The sequence below is a fragment of the Barbus barbus genome, assembly GCF_936440315.1.
Source record: "Barbus barbus genome assembly, chromosome: 15".
In the NCBI taxonomy this organism is placed as follows: domain Eukaryota; kingdom Metazoa; phylum Chordata; class Actinopteri; order Cypriniformes; family Cyprinidae; genus Barbus; species Barbus barbus.
In genome coordinates, this window is record NC_136743.1 from 4,515,001 (window position 1) to 4,533,492 (window position 18,492).

Genomic DNA, 18,492 nt, shown 5'->3' on the forward strand with positions numbered 1-18,492 from the left:
TCTCTGTCTTTTGTGCTCTTTTTCCTAACAGCAGTCCAAGAGAAAGAAAATCGCAGCAGTAATGCTTTGACCTCGGCGCACAAGAAAGAAATCATGCCCCATGTCATAGAGAGTGATCTTCTCCTAAAGGTGACTGCTTTTCTGTGGACTTATGACTGGAGTTTCCTTCACTACAGTTTAGAAATGGTTTCATGTCAAAGACAATTTATAGATTTTCTTGTGGTTAATTGAAATTCTTTGGTAGGGCTGTGCGATTAATCGAAATCGAATCGCGTTTTGAGATGTTGCGATTTACTAATCGCGAAGTCTGCGATGTGGACGCGATATTACTCTGCTCCAGAGCATTTGCATGACTGCCAGCCTTGAGTGGCGGTCTTACTAACCAATAGAGTGAGCGCACCTCCGTTCTCCCCAGTCAGCACTGCTCTAGCCAACTGCGTAAACGCCCACCATTTAAAAAGGGTCAGATCGAAAGTTAGGCAAATTAAAACTAAAGAAAAACGTATGTAACTTCTGCTTCGAATTGACAGACAACGAACAAAAAAGGTAATTTGCCAGAGCTGCGTCACAACGCATATCAAGAGCTCCCTTATCTGTTCCGCTTTCATTACTGGAGAATAAAAGATACATTTTTAGATGTTTTTATTAGTAGGCTACATGATCGTTCTCTTACACATTTTATCTCCCCAACAGATTAATTTGAAATTAGTTTATAATGCATGTTCGCTAATTCAGAAGACCACACACACAGCCCGTGTCTCTGAATCTCACGGACGAGCCGTTTACACGCAGCCTGTCTCGTAATGCTCTTTCATACTCACGGTCTCGCACCCGGTTCTACTCCGCAAGTCTCTCACGAGCGCATCTGGCAATACGGACGAGGCCTGACGCTCACGCGCAACCTGTGTCAACTCACGCCTGGCTCCGCGTTTAAAACAAATGTAAATTAAGTCTAACTACTTGCCAATTTCACTTGGATGAAAATAAGCATTCAGCACATTTCCCACTTGTTCTTAAACTCACAAATAATTAAAAATGAATAAATCAGCCCGTGTAACATGTAATACTTTAATAATTGACTAAAGAAATACTATTCTTTATTTATAAAAAATAAACAAATCTTTCCTGTGAAAGTCAGTAATTCTGTAAAAGTAGTTATACCATTATAATCTTCCCTGCAGAAAAAACAAAACACAAGTAAACAGTAGAACCCCTCCCAAAACACAATAGAAAATGTAATGTATTTAAGGGTTATAATGGGAATTGTATTGGTTTTAATGTAAACTATAATGGTTTCTACTGGTATTTGATGCATTCTATTGGTGGGATGTAATCTAGCAAATGGCAACCTATAAAACAACAGTAATTCCTATTGGAATAATGCCCAAAACAAAAAGGAATTTTGTAATGGTTTTTATGGAAACTGTAAGAATTTCTGTGACGGTTTCAATTTTTTTTTTTTTTGGGTTTTTTTCAGCAGGGTAACGATACTCATACTGTGCTGCACATTATTGACAATATTGAGCTGAAGCTTGACTTTGCAAATTTAAAATCGCAAATCAAATCGCAATATTTGTCAAAAATATCGCAATTAGATATTTTCCCCAAATCGCGCAGCCCTATTCTTTGGCCCATTCTACTGGAAGAAAATCTCTCTCTTTTTTTGCACATACGATTTTAGTGACATGACTGTTGACATTTCATATCTTGTAGTCTCTCCCTGGATTTGCGCTGATCGTGAGCTCAGATGGTGTTATTTTCTATGCATCATCCACCATCGTTGACTACCTGGGATTTCATCAGGTAACCCTCAAATGAGATCCTATAATCAACAAATAAGACATGTATGAATAATTAAATGTTTATGATCTTAACATCCCGTAACTTTTTCAAATGCTTACATTTAATGAGTTTATTTTTCATATATATTTATAGATAGAGAGAGGGTGGTATTTCACTGCACTGCTGTTATTGTAGCAGTATGTGTATTTAGTTTCATGTGTGACAATCCAAACAAATAATGAAGAAATCCAGTATGTGACTCATTTTACCTTTTTAAACAGTTCTCAAATAAAATTCCTGTCTCATCAGAGAAATCTAAACAACAATCATGTGTGGTTGTATAAGAAATACTCACGCCATCTGCGGTTGACTGGAAAACACAGAAAAGTATGTCGTGTTCAAGGCCTCTTCCACCATAATGTGTAAAAATACTTATGTCTTTTCACCCCTCGGTTAATTTAAGACTTTCTCACAGCCTTCAAAGAGTCAGGCTTCCTCTGCAAACAAACCATCTTCAAGAAGGAAATTTTGATTGGAAATTAAGATGACATAGGGGTGTGTTAGTCATGAAAGTGTGCTAAAAGTCTTGCATGTCCCACACTGGAAAATAAAGGAAAGGTTGAATATTTTAGGCAGAGTTTGTTGTTTATGAACAGCGGGTATGGTCATGTGGGCTGGAATTTCTGGCTTTTGTTTTGTTGTTCTTAAGTGTAGAGACACGTCTGTCCGCATGCAAGCAGCCCTGGTGTCACGCAACAAACACATGGGGCTGTGAAAAGGGATTTGTGGGTTCAAGCATACTGTGCATTATACATGATATCACAGAGCAAAGGAAATCAGCATTTTTTTTATATATATATATATATATATTATTTTTTTTATATATATATATATATATATACTTTTTTTTTTTTTTTTTTTTTGCATTTAAATAAAATTGTATTTTAAATACATTTATATTTTTATATATATATATATATATATATATATATATATATATATATATATATATATATATATATATTTATTTATTTATTTATTTATTTTACTTATTTTTAATTTGTAAATTTAATTTACTTTATTTAAAGATATTTTATTGTACTTTTTGAAAATGATTTTAAATTTGTTTTACTTGATTTTTATTGGCTTTTATTAGATAGGTCATGTTCCTGTTATTATCATATATTGAACTCAAACACGGGTTATTACAAGCACAACAGCTATTAATATGTCAGCTTTTAGTGATGCACTGCTCTGTGCCACAGCTCTGACATCTGAATGATTATTAATAGTAACCCGAAGCAAACGCACAGTAATAACTGCATGAATTATGAACACATTTGACACTCTGCCAGGGACCTCACAGTCTAAAATGCCTTTGAAAAAGGTTTTGCCAGCAGTTAAAGTGACAGAAAAGAGGCTCCACTATGAAGTTTCGATCAGTCATGTTTCTAATGTGGTTTGAGGTAAAACTGAATTAGACTATATAGTCTTCAGAGCAGTTGTTCACTGTACCCCATGCAAACATGTAGAGGTCACTGCTTCTGAAATAAACATGTTTTGGTTTTGTGTTGGTGTGTGTGATCATTTCTGGCAGACAGACGTGATGCATCAGAAGGTCTTTGATTATGTCCATGTGGAGGAGCGACAGGAGTTTCGCAGGCAGCTCCATTGGGCGATGAACCCTGGCCAACAAGACACTGGTGTGTCTATAATTACCATTTAACCCTATATAGCACACTGCATATGATTTCAGAAGACTAGGAATAGATTTCTAAAATTGTATGGACTGTTTATATGATACTTTTTGGTGCTTTTGCATCTATTTTTAAGCTAATATGGTCCAGTTGTTATGATTGCATAGAAAAGATGCATACATCTGTCATTACACACTCAAGTCATCTGTTTTCGAACTGTGTCTTGTTTTTGTGTGCGTTCTAGTAGATGAGGATGTTGTGACGGGTCATCTGTATAGCACTGAAGTGCCTGACGGCGTTCCTCCTGAATTGTCTCCATTTCTCACACGGTGCTTCGTCGCTCGAGTCCGCTGCCTGCTGGAGAGCACCGCCGGCTTCCTGGTCAGTCATGAAACCCCTCAAAATATTTAACTTTAGTGGTTTCATGATCTTTTTCAAACTCTGATCTGATGTCTCTAATTAAGGTTGAGAAGCTCTAATTATCAGGCTCAGACCTTCCCAAACGTATGTTTCCAAACAGTATGTTGACTGAGTTTGTCTCGTTTTGATTTGCTCCTGTCTCCTGTAGAACATGCAGTTTCAGGGCAGTCTGAAGTTCCTGCAGGGTCAGAGGAGGAAGACGGACTCTGGAGCTCTGCTGCCGCCTCAGCTCGCTCTGTTCTGTGTGGCTGTTCCTCTTGTCCTGCCCTCCATCATGGAGCTCAAGATGAAGAATATGATGATGAAGAGCAAACACAAAAGGTGTGGCAGCAGATACACATTCTGCCTGTCTATCCATCTGCATTTTTGCATAGAATTATGAAATTGAAAGTTACAAAAGTAATATTTTGTTTACTTTTTTACTTGAGACAGATTTTTGCAATCTTCATTGTAAATTAAAAATAATTGCATGCAATTTAAATGCTCAAAAAAACTGAAGACATAATATCAGCATAAAACTTTATATTATTTTATTATATTTTATACATAACTTTAAATATAATAGTTTTAAATTAAAACTGGATATTAAACAAGAAAACTTGTAATTATTGCATTTCAGTGAAAGATTTTGTGAACACATAATTTATTGTGCACAGTATGTTTTTGGGGTTTAGGGTCAGTACATTTTTTTTTTAAAGAAGTAATTTTATTCAGAAATAATGCATTAAATTGACCAAAAGTGGCAATAAAGACCTTAATAATTATACAAACGTTTCTATTTCAAATAAATGCTGTTCTTTTGAACTTTCTATTTTTCAAAGTGTCTTGGGGAAAAAAGTGTTTCCACAAAATATATTAAGCTGCACAATTGTTTTCAACATTGATAAGAAATTTTTAAACAGCAAATCAGCATATTAGAATGATTTCTGAAGGATCATGTGACAATGAAGACTGGAGTAATGATGCTGAAAATTCAGCTTTACCATACAGGAATAAATCAAATTTGTATATGTTTAAATAGAAAACAGTTATTTTAATTGTAATAATATGGTTACAGTATTACTGTTTTTACTGTATTTTTGATCAAATAAATGTAGCTTTACTGAGCATAAGAGTCTTCTTGCAAAACATAAAAAAAAATCTTACTGACCCCAAACTTTTGAAGTACAGCAGCGGTACTGTATGATTGCCATGTTGATATACCATGGTATTGATATACTGTTTACTCATAGTAGTATCCAAAAACAATGTATGCAAATATTAACACAACACAAAATGTGTGTGTAGAAATTGTCCTTTAATCAGTTTAACTTGTACCATCTTCAGTGATAAAAGGCACCAAGTTTCCCATGGCTCATTTGACAGTGAAGACATGCTGCATCTTAACTGGACAAGCTCATCCGGTCATGACAGTTCGTGTTCAGCCCTGACCAACAGGAAGTACAGAGGAGAGGGCTGCAAAACCCAAGACGCGCCGCTCAACTTCTGTGTTTCTAGACTGCAAGCTGTTGATCCTTCCTGGGACGCCCGCTGTCCTGTTACCTTACGCACGGGGCCCAATGAAAACTACCTGCCTGGAAGTGTCTATAAGCACAGCCATTCTGGAAAATCACGAATCGGGTGCAACGCAGAATTGCAGAAACTTGAGAGTTATTGTGTCAACAGGAAGGCTGAGAGAAGGTACACGCAGAATGAATGTTTTAACATGATTCCTGAAGTGGCCATTAAGACAGAAGATTCAGACTCTGAGAAAGGGTGTAACGCATACGGGACGCTTTGGCGCCCTGAATATGCACAGGTGAAAACCGAGGCTGAATACTATGACTATTGTGCATCATATCAAATAGGAAAAGCTGTCATCAGTCCTCCCATCAACGGACACCACAAGTATCAGTGTGCAGGAGTCAGCAGACCTCTTAAGTGTGTCCTGAACAAAGACACGAATCACTCTGACGCTCCTGTCAGCATTCAAGACGGATATGCATTTTCAAATGATAATAAAAGCTGCATGCAGCATGATTTCCGTCTGACTTGTGAGTTCAGGAGTCCCAACCTTCTGCACACGATCAAACGAGAACCTGACGACTCTCCACCTTGGTGTGGTGATGTTAGTCAAGGGCATGTGCAACAGCATATTACTTCAAATTGCACTATGAACACTGTTGTACACAAAGCTAACCCATATGGTTACATGCAGTAAACTCTTATCACATTAATGCTGTTTTTTATTTGCAGTGCTTGCAAGGTGTATTAATATTCTTCATTTTATTCTCTACAAAATTTTGCAATTAATTCAGCCCCAACTGATTAACATACAGATTGCTTTGGTGTGTTAGAAATTTCAGATGGAAGTTAGAAAATCTCCCATTGACCCTAACTGAAAGTGTTTAGCATTCAAAACCTACCCACTGGAATGACGTAACGGTCATATTTGCACGATGAATTATGATTTCTCACCTGAAATCAAGACATGATGACAAACTAGTTCTAAAGAAGTTCTAAACAAAAAATTACCGAAAACGTCTGTTTGCTGCCTTGCAAGCGCTGGTATTTGTATTTCCCTCAGGACATAAACCAAAACTAGTTAGACATTATTTTACACTATTTGAGATTGTTTATTCAAACACAAATACTCAGGTTCCTAGATGTTTTGGACATGTTTTGTCTCTGTTGGGTACAGATTTTGGATTTATTGTGATTATTGTGGAAAATATGTATACAAATAAAGATAATTTCCCATGTGAAAATGTATTCGTGTATAGAATTTTAGATTTTGCAGTGTGCTTAAACATGCATTTGCTTTATAAATAAATACATGTCTTGATTCAACTGGCCCCCGTTTTATATGAAGCTACAGTTAAAATCATATTAATCTGTCTTTTTTTTTACTTGTATTTATTTATTTATTTTCATTGTGTGGGAAGTATATTTTATGAAGGAATTGTTCAAAGAATCCTGTTTGTAAATATGCAGGTGGTTTTGCTGCCATAGTTCATATTTCACCACACAATTGTATGGTGACTTAGCCACTAGATAGATTGACATGTTTTGTCTGTTCCAGAGGAAATGTACGTTATTTGCTATCAGACCAAAACCATTGCTGGCCAAAACTATATAGTTTCAAGTATCTGTACAGGAGTTTTATGTTACTCTTTTATTAATTTATAAATTGTATTTTTTGTATTATTTAAATAAGAAATATTTTTTAAAATTTAAATAATAATAAATAGATATAGCGAAATAGGACCAACTGAAGATTACAGATTCACCGTGTTGTCCTTCATAATCATAGACTAGTCCGCTTTCTGCGTAAAGCCTGCGCACGGTTGATGCTCTCGGCGTCATCTGACTGAGCGTTGTTGGGAGACACCAGGAAGACGCAGCTGTTATGACAGTTAACGAAGAGAATAAACACTAATTTAAATAAAATACCAATGAACAGCTTATAACAACTGTCAGCTCGCAAAACAATCACCAGGTCTGGGTGAGTACCTTCACATGACCTTGATATTTTAACGATATATGTATGAAAAGCGCAGACCTCTGAATGCTAATGTTGTTAGCCCGGTAGCATCTGTCAGTGGGCCTTTCGGCGCAGAAAATCAGCGATTATTACAATAAATAAAACTGATTACAGTTTCATTTGATCTTTTTCCTAAACCATACCTATTTCGAGCAGGTGTAACTATTTTTATTTGTTTGTGTTAGCTTAGTTACTGCATGTTTAACCAGCTGCAAACATGCAAATACAGATATACAAATGCACGGACATATGAATATTTATCAAAAACATCTTAAACAGCAAAGGTTAAGGGTACTTAAGTATTTTATGGCATTTTGTTAAGATTTAACGTCTGCTGTTTGATTCGCTTCAGTGCATCAGGGACTAAAAAGTATTAAAAAAAGGTTTTGTTACTTGAAATAAGCGTTAACTGAAATTAAATAAAGTGTGTAAAATATGTACAATTATTATATTTCATATTTTCATTTAGTTTAACTTGATGAATTTAAATAAATTATATAAAATCTATATAGACATGTTTTTTTAAAAAGCAGAAATTTTAAAATTGAAGCAGAATTAAAGCAGAGAACATAGTAATTCAAAATAAATAATACAAAATTCTCAGTGATTCTAAAACAAACACTACAGTGCAATTAACACTTGCTGTTAGTAATATTTACTGCCATTTCAATCATTCTGAGTACATTTAACCCTTGTTGTTTGAGTCGGGTCATTCTGTATTGTGTCCTGCACTTTGGGTCATTTTCAGCACTTTTAACCCTTGCTGTTTTTTCCATTTCAGTACCTTGAACTCCGCCGTTTGGGATTGGTTACTATGGAGGAGACCAACAGAGAGGCTGTTGCCACGGCAGTGCAGAGGGTTGCTGGGATGCTGCAGCGCTCTGACCAGCTGGACAAAGTGGAGCAGTACAGACGGAGAGAGGCACGCAAGAAAGCATCCGTGGAAGCCAGATTAAAGGTGACGCTACTTGCATTTAACCATCTGTTGATCTGAGGAAAGGTTTTTACGAGTTCATTTAAACCAAGCCTTTTATCACTTTTCAGGCTGCTATTCAGTCTCAGTTGGATGGGGTACGAACAGGCCTCACGCAGCTCCATAACGCTCTGTGTGATGTGAAAGACATCCAGAACTCTCTGGCAGACGTCAGTAAAGACTGGAGGCAGAGCATCAACACCATAGAGAATCTGAAGGACGTGAAAGACGCTGTGGTTCAGCACAGTCAGCTGGCTTCAGCCGTCGAGAACCTCAAAAACATTTTCTCAGGTGAGGCCAGATGCTGCTGGAGTTTAAGAAACCTCTGCACAATACATTTACTGTAGTTGGGTCATTTATGATAGATCCTCAATTAAAATAGGATTTTTGTTTCAGTTGATTGCAGGTTCACAGGTTGATTTTAGTTATTTAAAATATTTATTTACTAATAAAAACAGCAATAATAATATTGGTATTACATTTTTCCTAAGATGATTTCCTTTTTTTCTGTTTTCCTCCAGTCGTATTTTTATTTTTTTTTTGCAATTTTTACTATTTTTATTTATGAATAAATGGATGGATGTATCTTGTTTGTCAATTTGTTAGTTATTTTGTTAGTTGATTGTGCATTTACAGGTTGTTTTTCTACAGAAAATTCATTAATTTAGATACATGCATTCATATATATATACAGGTCCTTTTCAAAAAATTAGCATATTGTGATAAAGTTCATTATTTTCTGTAATGTACTGATAAACATTAGACTTTCATATATTTTAGATTCATTACAACACAACTGAAGTAGTTCAAGCCTTTTATTGTTTTAATATTGATGATTTTGGCATACAGCTCATGAAAACCCAAAATTCCTATCTCAAAAAATTAGCATATCATGAAAAGGTTCTCTAAACGAGCTATTAACCTAATCATCTGAATCAACTAATTAACTCTAAACACCTGCAAAAGATTCCTGAGGCTTTTAAAAACTCCCAGCCTGGTTCATTACTCAAAACCGCAATCATGGGTAAGACTGCCGACCTGACTGCTGTCCAGAAGGCCATCATTGACTCCCTCAAGCAAGAGGGTAAGACACAGAAAGAAATTTCTGAACGAATAGGCTGTTCCCAGAGTGCTGTATCAAGGCACCTCAGTGGGAAGTCTGTGGGAAGGAAAAAGTGTGGCAGAAAACGCAGCACAACGAGAAGAGGTGACCGGACCCTGAGGAAGATTGTGGCGAAGGACCGATTCCAGACCTTGGGGGACCTGCGGAAGCAGTGGACTGAGTCTGGAGTAGAAACATCCAGAGCCACCGTGTACAGGCGTGTGCAGGAAATGGGCTACAGGTGCCGCATTCCCCAGGTCAAGCCACTTTTGAACCAGAAACAGCGGCAGAAGCGCCTGACCTGGGCTACAGAGAAGCAGCACTGGACTGTTGCTCAGTGGTCCAAAGTGCTTTTTTCGGATGAAAGCAAATTTTGCATGTCATTCGGAAATCAAGGTGCAGAGTCTGGAGGAAGACTGGGGAGAGGGAAATGCCAAAATGCCTGAAGTCCAGTGTCAAGTACCCACAGTCAGTGATGCTGGTGTTGGTCCACTGTGATTTATCAAGGGCAGGGTCAATGCAGCTAGCTATCAGGAGATTTTGGAGCACTTCATGCTTCCATCTGCTGAAAAGCTTTATGGAGATGAAGATTTCATTTTTCAGCACGACCTGGCACCTGCTCACAGTGCCAAAACCACTGGTAAATGGTTTACTGACCATAGTATTACTGTGCTCAATTGGCCTGCCAACTCTCCTGACCTGAACCCCATAGAGAATCTGTGGGATATTGTGAAGAGAAAGTTGAGAGACGCAAGACCCAACACTCTGGATGAGCTTAAGGCCGCTATCGAAGCATCCTGGGCCTCCATAACACCTCAGCAGTGCCACAGGCTGATTGCCTCCATGCCACGCCGCATTGAAGCAGTCATTTCTGCAAAAGGATTCCCGACCAAGTATTGAGTGCATAAATGAACATAATGGCCATTCTTTTATTGGTCGGATGAAATATGCTAATTTTTTGAGATAGGAATTTTGGGTTTTCATGAGCTGTATGCCAAAATCATCAATATTAAAACAATAAAAGGTTTGAACTACTTCAGTTGTGTTGTAATGAATCTAAAATATATGAAAGTCTAATGTTTATCAGTACATTACAGAAAATAATGAACTTTATCACAATATGCTAATTTTTTGAAAAGGACCTGTATATGAATGCATGGGGGAAGTCGGGGGGAAGTCGTGGCCTAATGGTTAGAGAGTCGGACTTGTAATCCGAAGGTTGCGGGTTCGAGTCTCGGGCCGGCAGGGATTGTAGGTGGGGGGAGTGAATGTCCAGCGCTCTCTCCACCCTCAATACCACGACTGAGGTGCCCTTGAGCAAGGCACCGAACCCCCAACTGCTCCCCGGGTGCTGCAGCATAAATGGCTGCCCACTGCTCCGGGTGTATGTTCACGGTGTGTGTGTGTTCACTGCTGTGTGTGCGCACGTTGGATGGGTTAAATGCAGAGCACGAATTCCGAGTATGGGTCACCATACTTGGCTGAATGTCACTTCACTCATATCTATATATATATATATATATATATATATATATATATATATATGCTCATTAACTATTTTTTTTTTTTTAGATGATTTAACATTTACAGGTTGTTTTTCCTGAACAGTATTTGTCATTTTTATTACTTATTTTATTTTATTAAACTATGTTTCAGTTGATAGTTCATTCACAGACAGTATTTATTTTTTATTAAATTTTTTTTTACCATTCATTACCTATTTTTAGGTAATTTACACGTTTTTTCCCAACAATATTTTAGTCATTTTTACTACTTATGCATTTATTCATTTCTTTAGTTAATTAGTTATTTTCATAAAATATGTATTAGCTTTTTTCCAGTTTATTGCACATTTACATGTTTTTCTCAATTCTTTTTATGTATTTATTAGCTATCTTTATGGCAATTGCACATTTACAGGTTGGTTTATTTAAACATTTATATATTGTTTACTTTTTTGCAGTTTTTCTGGCGTTTGCATATTTACAGATTTTTTGTTTTTTCAACAATATTTTAGTCATTTTCTCTACGTATGTATTTTTCATTTGTTTGCACCTTAACATGTGTAAAATAATACAGTTTTCATATAAAATTTTTTGTTTTTATATTTGATGCTAGGTACTATATTGGTATGATTTGCATTTGTTGACACTGCACCCACATTTTGTTCCCTCCTCTGCAGTACCTGAGATCGTACGAGAGACCCAAGATCTGATCGAGCAGGGCGAGCTGCTTCAAGCTCACCGCAAGCTAATGGACCTGGAGTGCTCCCGCGACGACCTCATGTACGAGCAGTACCGCATGGACAGCAAGAACGTCCATGACATGAACCTCATTCGCAGCTACTTCGGCCAGGTGCAGGGCCTGTCGGAGGAACTCTCCAAACAACTCTGGATGGTCCTTCAACGTGCCATGGTCACCGTCCGCAGCGACCCCACCATGCTGGTGTCTGTGGTCCGAATCATCGAACGTGAAGAGAAGATCGACCGCAGGATGCTGGACCGTAAGAAGCAGACCGGGTTCATCCCACCCGGGAGGCCCAAATGCTGGAAAAATCGAATGAACGAAGTCCTAGAGGGCACCGTGAGCGCTCGCATCGAGGGCACGCAGTCAGAAACACGCGAGTCCGACAAGATGTGGCTGGTGAGGTTGCTGGAGATCACTAGGAAGTACATTCTGGACGACCTGATCGTGGTGAAGAACCTGATGGTGCAGTGCTTCCCGCCACACTACAACACCTTCCAGGTGTTCTTAGACCTCTATCATAAATCAGTGTCGGCACGGGTGCAGGAGCTCGCAGCTGAAGATCTGGAAGCCAATGAGATTGTGTCTCTTCTTACATGGGTCCTCAATACGTATAAAAGGTAAAATACAAGTGGACTGCGTTTATCTTAAATGAAATAGCGATTTGCATGAGTACTTGAGTGCTCTGTGACAGTGACGGCAATAATCGATCAAGAAAACTGACATTGTTTTGATCAAAAATTATATATATATATTATATTATTTTTTATATACCTATTTTTCAGGTAATTGCACATTTACAGGTTGTTTTCCCCAACAATATTTTAGTCATAACAGGTAGCTGAAACAGGTACCACACAGTGGAAAAATCCAATCAGACCATCTCGGTTACCACCTCTCCTATGCAAGACTACTCATGCATTTATTTATTTATTAGCTATAGACAGCAATAATAATTCATGAAAATTTAAAATAGGATCTGTTTTTCAGTTAATTGCATATTCTCTTTTGCTGTTTGTCCCAAACAGTATATTTGGTGATTGATTTATTTAGTTGTTGTTGTTGTTATTAATATAAAATATAGCATTTATTATTACTATTATCATCATCATCATCATTTATTATTATTTTTCTAAAATTGTGTTATATGCTGTTGAAATGATATTTACAGGTTAAATTATATATAGGAATGTTGTTGTTTCAAATTGAGCTTGCTTAAATCTCACCAGGGTAATGTTATCAAGACTGGCTATTTGAAATCACAAGAAAGCCTGTGGTAATTTTATCATATGTCATCATATTTAATCAAAAAATAAAAAAGGGTTTATATATTTCCAGCTGTTGTTTTAAATGAAAAACCTAGTAAATTTTTTATGTAAAACATGTGCTTGATGGGAAAACCACCATGTGATGTTGCAGTTACTACCCTAACTCAGCATTGCATTGCACTCCTCAGTGGCAGATCAGTCTGTCAAAGCGCTGCAGTGAGCAATTAGCTCAATATTTAAAGCAGAGCCGAGAGCAGCAGCACAGCTTTGTGTGCTTAATCTGACTGATGGACTCACAGCAGACCATCGCATCGCATGCGCTCACAGGATTAAGCAGGAGGATTAATACACTTATGTGTAGTAGAGCTAAACAGAGCAGGAGAGAGAGACAAGAGCAGCCTGCAGATCCTCAGCTCTGCTTTTTCTTGCTGTTTTACGCACTGAAGGACTGTAGTAGGACATGGGATGCACTATCCATTTCCCTTTTTCATTTACTTGCATCCATCAATTTTTAGTGTTATCTTTTTAGAGTTATAATATTTATTGATATTTTAAAAATAATATAATTTTTATATTTGCAGTTTTCATTTTAGTTTTAGTAATTTTAGTACTTCAGCTCAAATTAATTTAATTTCAGTTAGTTGCAAAGGCAACATTTGTAATTTTTTTGTTTCATCTAATATTTGTATTTTATTCCAGCTTTATTTTAATTAATAAAACTATTTTATTAATAAAAATACTACTTTGATTACATTTTAATAATAGTTTTCTATTAACTGTTTATAGTAGTCAATAGTTGAATTAGTTAGCAATAATAAAACTTTCATCCATATGAATCTTGTCCTGGTCATATCTCCAAAAACAGAAGGACAAAATAAGAAAATAACTTTTAAATGAAGCTAGTTTAGTACCTTAAATGTAAAGCATTGTGACATTATTCTGCCAGTTAAATATTTTCCCTGCACATTTTCACCTAAATCTTTGCAGCAAATCTTTTTTTTCCTTTTTCAAATATTTTTTCAGAAATTAATATTGGATAAAATATTGTGTGCAATTTTGTGAACATTTATGTTTCCATGTATAAGCATTCATTGTATGTTACCTGTGCTCTTGATATCGGCATCAGCCATTATAAAGCCCATACAGGTTGAAATAAACACATTTAATTCTATACTATATTAAATCATTTGTAAAAACTCAAACATTGAGTTAAGGCACTTTTCTGACATTGACGAGGAGCAGGTACAGGGGAAAATTCATGTGCATTAGTGTAAGTGATGTCTGGTTCTGTCTCTGCCAGTGTGGAGATGATGGGTCATCTTGATCTGCAGCCCGAGTGTGACATCAAGCAGCTGGAGCCGCTGCTGCCCCAACACGTGGTGGATGATTTGCTGGGCAAATACCTCAAAACCTTTACTGTGAGTGCCTCAAGTCTGCAGCGCTGGATTAAAAATAAAACCCTTTATATATTACATATTATGCAGCCTTTTGAAAAGCTGTGCATGAGCAATCATTGTCAGCTCAGCAGCTCTTTGTTTTCCAATTTTCTCCAGTCAAACATCACAGGCTGGCTGCGCAAAGCTCTGGAAACAGATAAGAAAGACTGGCAGAAGGAGACGGAGCCTGAGGCCGACCAGGACGGATACTACCAAACCACCTTACCTGCTATTGTCTTCCAGGTACGACAACTTCTAGCTGGCCTCATGCTTTAAAACACCCATTCACATGAGCTTTGAAGTGAGATCTTCCTTTATTTCCTCCTCAGATGTTTGAGCAGAATCTCCAGGTGGCCGCACAGATCAACGAGACCTTTAAAGAGCAGGTGCTGAAAGTCTGTCTGAAGCAGATGAACTCATTCCTAGTAAGGTACTGCCGTTTCCTATTATTTTTCCCACTGATCATTATAAAAGTTGTTGTTGTTATTAGTAAAGATGCACATTTTCACCATTCTCACGTGTGTATGCAGGTACCGAGAGGAGGCGATCAACTATAAGGAGGAGCATCTGAAAGATCGTCAGCTCCCGCAGTGCTACATTCAGTACATGATCGCCATCATCAACAACTGTCAAACGTACAAGTGAGTGTTTTTAAATCAATAAATGAATGTAATTTAAGTAACACATTATTTATTTATTAGTAACAACATTATTGGCAATGCAGGGTCTCCTGGAGACAAATTCAGTTTGATCAAAAATTTAAATTCTGTTATTTACTCACCCTCGTGTCATTGCAAACCTGCATGTCTTTGTTTTTTTCTGTGGGACATCAAAGAAGCTATTTTGAAGAATGTTGGTAACCAAAATGTTTCAGGTCCCAAAAAATACTGTGGAAGTCAATGGGACCTAAAACGTTTGGTTACCAACATTCATGAAAAATATCTGTTCAACAGAAGAAGAAAAACTCATGCAGGTTAGGAATGACATGAGTAAATAAATGACAGCATTTTCATTTTTGGATGAATTGTCCTTTTTAATTATCATGTTGAGATGTCTAAAATTTGGAGATGGTAAAAAGACAAGAATTACTATACCATACAGCCTAATGTGTTTTATTTATTATTTATTTAAGACAGAATTAATTGTATGTGTACAGTCTTAAATGTGATTTTAAAAAATCCTGATAATTACTTTAAAATGCTACTTTTTCTGGAAAGCAATGCATTATTGCTGCAATACTTCTTCTTGCCATCAGTAATACACTGCTAATGAACTGAATGAAACTAAAGTTTTAATTAACTTCAATATGCTTGTTTTCAGAGAGTCTATAAATAGCCTGAAAAGGAAGTACTCTCAGTCGACTGAACCCACTCAGAACGACGCCGCCATAGACAAGCTCCTGAATGAGGTGGCCAAAGAGGGCTGCCAGTTCCTGCTGGATGAAGTCTTCCTGGATTTGGAGGTAAATGCACTCAAGTTGTGTACGGTTAGATGTTGAGGTGTTGGATTTTGAGTCTTTTTTTTTTTTTTTTTCAACAGCATCATCTTTATGAGCTGCTGACCCGGAAGTGGTTGACGGGCTCTCATGCTGTAGACACCATCTGTGTGACCGTGGAAGACTACTTTAACGACTTTGCCAAAATTAAAAAGCCTTATAATCAGGTTTGTAAACTAAATTTGTAATTTGTCTCATTTGTTATAATGCTGAATGTGCACTTTTTTTCATCAGATGAGAGGGCTGTGCTGTACAATCATGTATCGATATATATACTGCATTCATTTCCTACCATTCAAAGAGTGAATCTAACGCAGAAGTAACATTATTCAGCACTAACTCTTAACTGTTTTTATTGCTGTTGTGATTGGTGTTTTCTGATGTGTGTCAAACAGGAAATGACGAGCGAGGCTCATCGGCGGGTGGTGGTGGAGTATCTGAAGGCCATCATGCAGAAGCGCATCTCGTTTAAGAACGCCGATGAGAGGAAGGAGGGAGCCGACCGGATGATGAAAGAAGCAGAGCAGTTCAAATTCCTTTTTAGGAAACTTTCTGCCGTGAGTCTCACGACAGCAATCGCTCTGCACTGAGAAGGAATGATGTCTAGAACATGCTGCTGGAATCCAGCAGACCTAGTGTTTATTGCATCACGGTAACGTGTAACATAATTTTTGAAGAGCTCTTTATAAAGCGTGTTTGTATGTGCTCAGGGAGAAGACACAGACCGGCTGTGTGACTCTATCTCTACCATCGCCGAGGTCTTCAAACTGACCGATCCTGCGCTGCTCTACCTGGAGGTGTCTACCCTGGTGTCCAAATATCCTGACATCAGGTCAGATTTCATTACATTGAAAACATTGTTAAAAACAGTTTTCATTGCTTGGAGAGATTACACGTTTTGCGAGATACAAAGGAAATAAAGATAATAAAGCCTGTTTTGAGGGCCATTAGGTTTTTTAGCATTGTGATGATATTTCTGTTATTCTCATGTTTAAAAAAAATACAGACACATTGCAACTAATGTTTTTTTATATAACCCTATCATTAACAGTGATTTGAATGGACACTCAAAACCACCTTTCTCTGTCATTAGAGAGGAGCACATTTTGGCCCTGTTAGCTGTCCGTGGAGACGCCAGTCGAGAAATGAGACAGATGATCATAGAGACTCTGAATCAGAACAAACCCTCCGCTTCCTCTGTGTTTCAGCCCGTCTTCAGAGACATCACCGTGCCATCCATTTCCATGACCGCCATGACCTCTATGGCTGTCCCCAAACTGCTGAAATAATCTGACCTTTGACCCCTAGAGCCTTTACTAAACTGCTAACAGGCCACAGAGTATCGACTCCATTAATGCACTTTGGAAATACACTCTCTCCCATCTCAGTGGAAACATCTCAGTGGATGTTGATGTGCACTTGAATGGCAGCAGCTCGTGTTGAGACTGCAGATGCTTTGATGTACAGAAACATTTTCAGGATTATTTTCCCCAGCCTGCCCTTTGTAAAATGGTTGAAAGATTAATTAAAACAATAGTTCACCCAAAAGCAAAAATTGTCATCACTCAGACTCATGCTGTTCCAATCCTATAGGATTATTTTTTTGTAGTATTTTTCCATATAATGCAGCTATATTGTAGTTAATGGATGTCAAGCTTTAGAAAGACAACATAAGTGTGGTCCACACAGGTTATACACTAGATTCCATTTCGTATAAAGCAATATGCTGGCTTTACATGTGAAACAAAAACTATTTTAAGTAGCTACAAAAGCAGGACCTTTCAAATTGCATTTACTCTCACATTATATTTTTTATATGGAAATAAAGATAAACCAGGTTTGATGTTGTTGACATCAAATGTGAGCATAGTCAGATGTCAACCCTACAAATAATGGTGACAAATAGCAACTTTGTCTGTTAAACATAAAAACTAACAAATGTTCAGTAGAATTGGAATATATTATTATATAGTGCAGAATTTTTATTTTTGGGTGAACTATCCCTTTAACAAATCATGAGGTTCATGATTTTCAGCAGTGTTTGTGTCGTTCATTCTCGTGAATAATGTACAGTCACTCACTTTTTCATTTCTTTTTCACTACAGTGCGACACATTTAGAAGCATCCTGCTGGCTGCTGGCATGAACTGTAACGAACCACTGAATTCCATCACGTCTGTTTTCATTTCAATAAAATCTGGGTTAACACTAACTGATCTAAATGATTTACCATGTTGGATTAAACTACAGGTCATCTCTGTTTATACACACACACATGCCCTGGATCTGCCAGCTCAGGAGGCACAGGCAGCTGGCCTGACTATTTAAATTTGTAATCTTTCTCTTCTCATTGGCTGAGCTCATGACGAGGGGAGGAGTTCTGAGGGATTCTCACGGGTGAAAGAGTCAAGACGTCTACTTCAGCACGCAAGCAGCGCTGACCGTAGGATGACATGTAATTAGTGCAATTTTGTTCATTATACAAAGTGAATGTTTCAAACAGCTGCTTTGCTGTCACATGACCTCAGTATGTTTAATTTTAGACAATTGCGT

At 37.4% G+C, this 18,492-nt stretch overlaps 2 protein-coding genes across 4 annotated transcripts in view; both read left to right on the forward strand.

Moving 5' to 3' along the window:
• The window catches only part of LOC306881243 (uncharacterized protein), an 18,670-nt gene extending 11,944 nt beyond the window's left edge, over positions 1-6,726 (forward strand). The window contains exons 4-9 of one of the 2 annotated variants that reach the window (XM_079435240.1): positions 32-129; positions 1,714-1,803; positions 3,380-3,485; positions 3,724-3,860; positions 4,048-4,220; positions 5,226-6,726. In XM_079435240.1, the coding sequence (XP_079291366.1) occupies positions 32-129; positions 1,714-1,803; positions 3,380-3,485; positions 3,724-3,860; positions 4,048-4,220; positions 5,226-6,099 (1,478 nt within the window). In that variant the 3' untranslated portion in view covers positions 6,100-6,726. The remainder of the gene's footprint in view (positions 1-31; positions 130-1,713; positions 1,804-3,379; positions 3,486-3,723; positions 3,861-4,047; positions 4,221-5,225) is intronic. The other variant, XM_079435241.1, reaches the window with a different exon arrangement.
• Positions 6,727-7,227: 501 nt separating this feature from the next.
• Positions 7,228-18,163, forward strand: LOC306881544 (exocyst complex component 3-like). 2 transcript variants are annotated; one of them, XM_079435712.1, is made up of 13 exons: positions 7,228-7,383; positions 8,204-8,380; positions 8,467-8,686; positions 11,680-12,361; positions 14,310-14,427; positions 14,563-14,688; positions 14,775-14,875; positions 14,976-15,086; positions 15,766-15,907; positions 15,985-16,107; positions 16,336-16,497; positions 16,651-16,772; positions 17,034-18,163. In XM_079435712.1, exons 2-13 carry the CDS (start codon positions 8,237-8,239, stop codon positions 17,227-17,229), a joined length of 2,247 nt encoding a protein of 748 aa, XP_079291838.1. In that variant the 5' UTR covers positions 7,228-7,383; positions 8,204-8,236; the 3' UTR covers positions 17,230-18,163. The 2 variants fall into 2 exon arrangements, with proteins under 2 accessions (XP_079291838.1, XP_079291839.1); XM_079435713.1 differs by having other exon boundaries at positions 7,228-7,377; positions 17,034-18,153.
• Positions 18,164-18,492: the final 329 nt, after the last annotated feature.

What these genes read in the sequence shown, in the direction of transcription:
- LOC306881544 (XM_079435712.1), top strand. Translation starts at nt 8,237, where the DNA reads ATGGAGGAGACCAACAGAGAGGCTGTTGCCACGGCAGTGCAGAGGGTT. An exon ending in ATGAACTCATTCCTAGTAAG is followed by an intron (nt 14,876 to 14,975) that starts GTACTGCCGTTT and finishes GTGTGTATGCAG; the next exon opens with GTACCGAGAGGAGGCGATCA. An exon ending in AACAACTGTCAAACGTACAA is followed by an intron (nt 15,087 to 15,765) that starts GTGAGTGTTTTT and finishes GCTTGTTTTCAG; the next exon opens with AGAGTCTATAAATAGCCTGA.